Here is a 5,620-nt window from a genome sequence, read left to right on the forward strand (position 1 = left end):
TTTTGTCTTTTAAGAAGAGTCTCATGTAGCCTAGAGTAGCCTCCAACTGTATTGTAGCTGAAGATGACCTTGAGCTCTTGCTGACCCTGCCTTTTCCAAGTACTGGGTTGTAGGTATGTGCCACCATGCCTAGCTGAATCATACTACCATTTATATATGGCCCCAAAGTTTTACAATGGCTCCCCTAACTCTATAGCCTAATTTTATATTCCTTACAAAATACAGGTTTATATCTATAGCTCAGTGGATAATGGATGTGGTTCATGTAAATATTGATTTGATTTCTTCCCTTTATTTGTTTTTAAATATTCATATGCTTTAGGGTTTTTGGATGTACATGAAACTAATATTAAGAGTTTACTTTTGGGGGCTGAGATTAACTCTTAGTGGTAGAGTGCTTGCCTAGAATACAAGGTCCTGGGTTCAATCTTCACTGTAAAAGAAAATTCAGTTTTTATGTGATGAAGTGCATCTACTAGTTTTTACAGATGTATGTAGGCAATATTTATTTACTTTGGTCATTTCTACAGGATCACATGGTCCATTATTGCCTTTACCAAGTCGGTACAGAATGGGCTCTCGAGATACACCTGAACTTGTTGCATATCCATTACCACAAGCTTCTTCCTCTTACATGCATGGAGGAAGTCCCTCTGGTTCAGTTGTAATGGTTAGTGGATTACATCAACTAAAAATGAATTGTTCAAGAGTCTTCAACCTATTCTGTTTGTATGGAAATATTGAAAAGGTGAGTTTGGTTTTATATTAGCTTATTTTGGAATATCTAGTAGTAATTCTGAAAAAAACTACAAATACTTCTATTGGGAACATCTAAATTCTTTCAGTAATGACTCATAAAGTTTAAAAAATATATTCTCTATGAACTTATTTTTGCTGATAGTGATCAGTATAGATTGTTAGTGATAAAATATTTTTAAAATAACCAGTACAAAGGAAGGTCCAAAGCAGTAGTTTAATCCTTTACTAGTGTATTAAAGGCATAAAGCCTGTATAGACAGTAGTTGTGTTAATGGTTATTTGACTTCTGATTTTTAACTTTATGGTGATATAAAAGTGTTGCATTTAATAAAAATCATGCTTTGAATTTAGAATTTGGCATACTAGAAATATGTGCATTATTCTTTCTATAATGTCAAAGTTCTCACCCAGTATTGTGATTACTCTGTAGTATACTATGTTGGGTAAGCTGTGAGGTTGGATAGATTGGGTATATTAAGTGAAGTTTTTACTTAATATTAAGTTTTTACTTTAATATTGTGCTTATTGTAAGTCAAGGAAAGTCTATAGTTATGATCACTTCAAAGAGATTTTAGTGTTTAACATGTTAATCCGTAGAATTTAAAAGAGCAGTTATATTCACGGAGTTAATGTGTCTCAGAGTTTTGCCTGCATTTCTTGAATTTTGGGAGGGCTTTTTATGCAGTTGCCTTCTAAATGTCATGATAGGAGTATCTTATGAGGAGCAATGATTTTATTTTAGCTCAGTCAGTATTTGGAACTGACCTACTTTGACAGAATGTTTCAATACTGTAATGCTGTTTTCTCCTATTGTAAATGGTTTTAATGTTCTTTCTGTGGTGATAAGAAAGTACATGCTTGTGAGTCACAAGGATGTGGGAGGAGGAGTATGTTTTGAACATTTGTTACTCTTAGTTCTCAGTTCATTAATCTTAAAGTCTGATAAATAGCTCTTAGGATTTTTCTTTTAAATATTTTATCATTTTTATTTTATGTGTATGGGTGTATGTATAACATGTATGTAAGTACACCTGTATCATGTAATGCCCATGGAAGTCAGAAGAGGGTGTTGGATTCCCCTGGAACTGGAATTAACAGACAGTTGTTAGCTACCATGTGGGTGGTGGGAACTGAACCTGAGTCTTCTACAAGAGCCAGTGTTCTTAACCGCTGAGCCATCCCTCCAGCCCCTTTTTTTCTTTTGAGGCAGGATCTCACTATGTTGCTGGCTGGCCTGGAACTCAAAAAGATCCACTTGCCTCTGCCTCCCAAGTACTGAGAGTGGCATGTGCCACCACACCCAGCACTCTTGAGATTCTTGAACAAGAGTTACTGCCATTATATCATATGAAAAAGAGGAAGAAAGACCGCTTAACATTTGGTCTAAGGGACCAACCTATGGGATAATTCTGCTCAAGTAATTGACAAAGAATACATGAGATAATGTGGCATTTACTATATGCTACATTACAGTTGTACTTGAATAAAAGCAGCCTCTTAGCATCCTATTTGTTTTGTTTATGCTAGGGTCTCCTTGGCCCCAGCTGGCTTGAAACTTGGCATGTAGGCCAGGCTTGTCTCAGTCTCCCAGAGATACACCTACCTCTGCCTCCCAATTGTTGGGATTAAAGGTGTCCACCACCCTGCCTGGCTCTTATCATCCATTTTAAGCCAAGAGTGGACCAGAACTGCTGAGAACCTGTTCCTTCAGAATTCTCTTAGAACTGTGTTCCCAGAGGAGGGCTTACTCTTCCTTCTTTTTGAAATAGTATATGCAGCATGAAATAGAGAGGTAAGAGTGGGTCCCTTATCAGAGAAGACTTTACTCTTTCTGATTCCTACGGACTTAGACCAGCACACCGACAAACATGTTATCAGTTTAATCCCATTCATTGTAACACAAATGGGATAATCTCTGCTAAATAGTATGCTGCAGTGCTTTCTTGAAATACCCAACATCCACACACATGTTCATACATGGGTTTGGGTCCACAACAAGGAAAGGTCATGAGAAATTGAAGTTCTAAATGGTTTTTTTTGTTTTAAATTTTATTTCTTTTTGGTCTTTTTTTGAGACAGGGTCTCCCTGTGGCTCCAGCTGGCCTGGAACTCACAGAGATCCGCTTGTCTCTGCTTGTTGAGTGCTGGGATTAAAGGCGTGTACCACTATGCCTGGCTGTGTGCTTTAGATTACTGTAGGTGCTCTAGGCTCCAGTGAGCCTGTGCATTTTAAAGAAGCTGAGAAAAGGTTATCTTTTTGGTTGCAAGGTTAAGTAAAAAGTCATTTGTGTAGAGCATGTCCATATTTTAATAAAAAGTCATTCCCACAGGATAGATTTTAGCAACACTGGGAAAGTAGAGCAGACTCTTTTCATATAGATAATTGTCTTAGACTCAGTATTTAGTTTAAATCTAGGAACTGCGTCATTTATTACATAGTACTTTTTTGCCTTTTTAAAAATATACTGTTTTATGTGTATGAGTATAGTGCCTGCATATATGTAAGTGCATCCATGTTGTACAATGCCTGTGGAGGTCAGAAGAGGGCATTGGATCCCCTTGAACTGGAGTTACAGATGGTTGTTAGCCACCATGTGGGTGCTGGGAACTGAACCCAGGTCTTCTGCAAGAGCAGCCAGTGCTCTTTACCGTTGAGCTATCTTTCCAGCTCCCTCTGCTTATGTTTTTTACATATGTCGGTGGGCAACTAGATTTAGGCAGTTAATCTACATCTTTAGTTAACAATTACCTCATGATTTGGAAACTTAAATCACTTTCTGGTTTATTATTTAACTATACTGTTTTCACTCTAAGTACCTATATTACTTTAAATGATAGATTATAATACATAAAACTCAACCATCATAATCCTTTAAGTTTAAAAATATACATCTAAGTGTTAACAAAAACAATGAGTCTTTCTGTAAGAAACAGTATATTTTAAAATGAAATGTAGATCTTTTTTAAAGGTTAAGAACTCATTCAATTTTATGTCCTACAGGACTTACGCTGAGTTCAATATTGTGTAACTATTAATTCAACTGTGAATCTAAAATTTTTATAGCCACTTTTGAAAGAGATGTATCTTTGCTCTGAAAATTGTTATTGAGTATGTTAAAGCTGTAATGAAATGCTTCTTCTAAAAAATAAAAAATAATTAAAAATTTTTTTAAAAACTTCAAAAGTTAAAAAAAGAATTAAATTTTTCCAATGTTTTGAGAGGCGATTTTCAAGTATAAACTGTATATTAAAACTTGAAGTGATAAAAATAAATTCCATGCTGAACTTTTGATTAAAATATGTTCTCAGTATTTTGAAGGTGATAGGTAGAAAAGTGTACCAAGGTGTGCAACCTAGTGTTCTTTAAGAACTTTTAAAAATGCTCTACAGTGTATTACATATCTCTGGGCCATGTTGTATTATTTGTTATATAGCATCTTGCTTATTGCCTTAACAACTCTTTATAGTTTATAATTACTGTTTAGTCTAAAATTTCTGATTTCTTTACAACAAAGGATCAAAAATTATCATAACATCTACAAAACCTAGCACAGTGCTTATCAAAACATGCTAGATACTGAAATGTTTGTTGAATGAATATTGATGAATATAGAATGAGTCCTAAATATCTCCATTTTGTAGGGAAAATTTGTAAATTAGAAGTGAATTACCTCTAATAAAAGAGCTTCAGACAGGCGTGGTGGTGCACGCCTTTAATCCCAGCACTCCAGAGGCAGGCTGATTTATGTGAATTCAAGAACAGCCTGGTCTACATAGTGAGTTCCAGGCCAGCTGTGGCTACAGGGAGACCCCGTCTCAAAAAGACCAAAAAAAAAAAAACAAAAAAAACAGAGCCTTGGCATAAGCCTGTGTTCATTTGCTATAGAATACAATTATGGTCTCCCCTTTCAACTTCATTGAATTTTGATAAGAGTTAAGGCTATCTCAAATGACAGAATGGGGTTAAGATTCTAAGAAGTGATCTTCTGAATTTAACTTTAAATAATACTAAGTAATTAAATGGTCACTTTGCGGGGGGGTTTTGTATTTACAGGTAAAATTTATGAAGACCATTCCTGGCACAGCACTCGTGGAAATGGGTGATGAATATGCTGTAGAAAGAGCTGTTACACACCTTAATAATGTCAAGTTATTTGGGAAAAGACTTAATGTTTGGTAATTACATATCTTGTTATAAATGATAAGAATATTTTTAAATTCCTCTTTAGAATATCTTGCAGTAACTGAGAACACATCTGAAGTAAGAAAAGCAGTATTCTGATTTTGTATGTTAGGGTTGTGTAATTGTTCTGCCTACCTATACCTAGTTTTTGGTTTTATAGTCATAAAACAAAAGTCTAACTTGAAAATATATTCAATGCATTTTTTTCTAATTAATTCTTAAAATATAAATGATTGATTATGCCAGATGTGGTGGTGTACCAGCTCTTGGGGGCAGAGGCCAGTAGGTCTCTTGAGTTCTAGGCCAGCCAGGGCTATGTAGTTGACACTCTGTCTTTAAAAAATAAAGGCATGGTGGCACACGCCTTTAGTCCCAACACTCAGGAGGCAGAGGCAGGCGGATCTTTTTGTGAGTTCGAGGCCAGCCTGGTCTACATAGTGAGTTCCAGGTGGTGGTGTACCAGCTCTTGGGGGCAGAGGCCAGTAGGTCTCTTGAGTTCTAGGCCAGCCAGGGCTATGTAGTTGACACTCTGTCTTTAAAAAATAAAGGCATGGTGGCACACGCCTTTAGTCCCAACACTCAGGAGGCAGAGGCAGGCGGATCTTTTTGTGAGTTCGAGGCCAGCCTGGTCTACATAGTGAGTTCCAGGACAGCTGGGGCTACAAGGAGACCCTGTCT

The 5,620-nt window shown here is 36.4% G+C and overlaps 1 protein-coding gene across 1 annotated transcript in view; it reads left to right on the plus strand.

The window, feature by feature from the left end:
• Hnrnpll (heterogeneous nuclear ribonucleoprotein L like) overlaps positions 1 to 5,620 on the plus strand; it is a 35,497-nt gene that overhangs the window by 24,577 nt on the left and 5,300 nt on the right. The window contains exons 8-9 of the mRNA XM_029562742.1: positions 531 to 748; positions 4,814 to 4,935. Coding sequence (XP_029418602.1) covers positions 531 to 748; positions 4,814 to 4,935 — 340 coding nt within the window. The remainder of the gene's footprint in view (positions 1 to 530; positions 749 to 4,813; positions 4,936 to 5,620) is intronic.

The sequence above is a fragment of the Nannospalax galili genome, unplaced genomic scaffold, assembly GCF_000622305.1.
Source record: "Nannospalax galili isolate Female #2095 unplaced genomic scaffold, S.galili_v1.0 scaffold1735, whole genome shotgun sequence".
NCBI lineage: Eukaryota > Metazoa > Chordata > Mammalia > Rodentia > Spalacidae > Nannospalax > Nannospalax galili.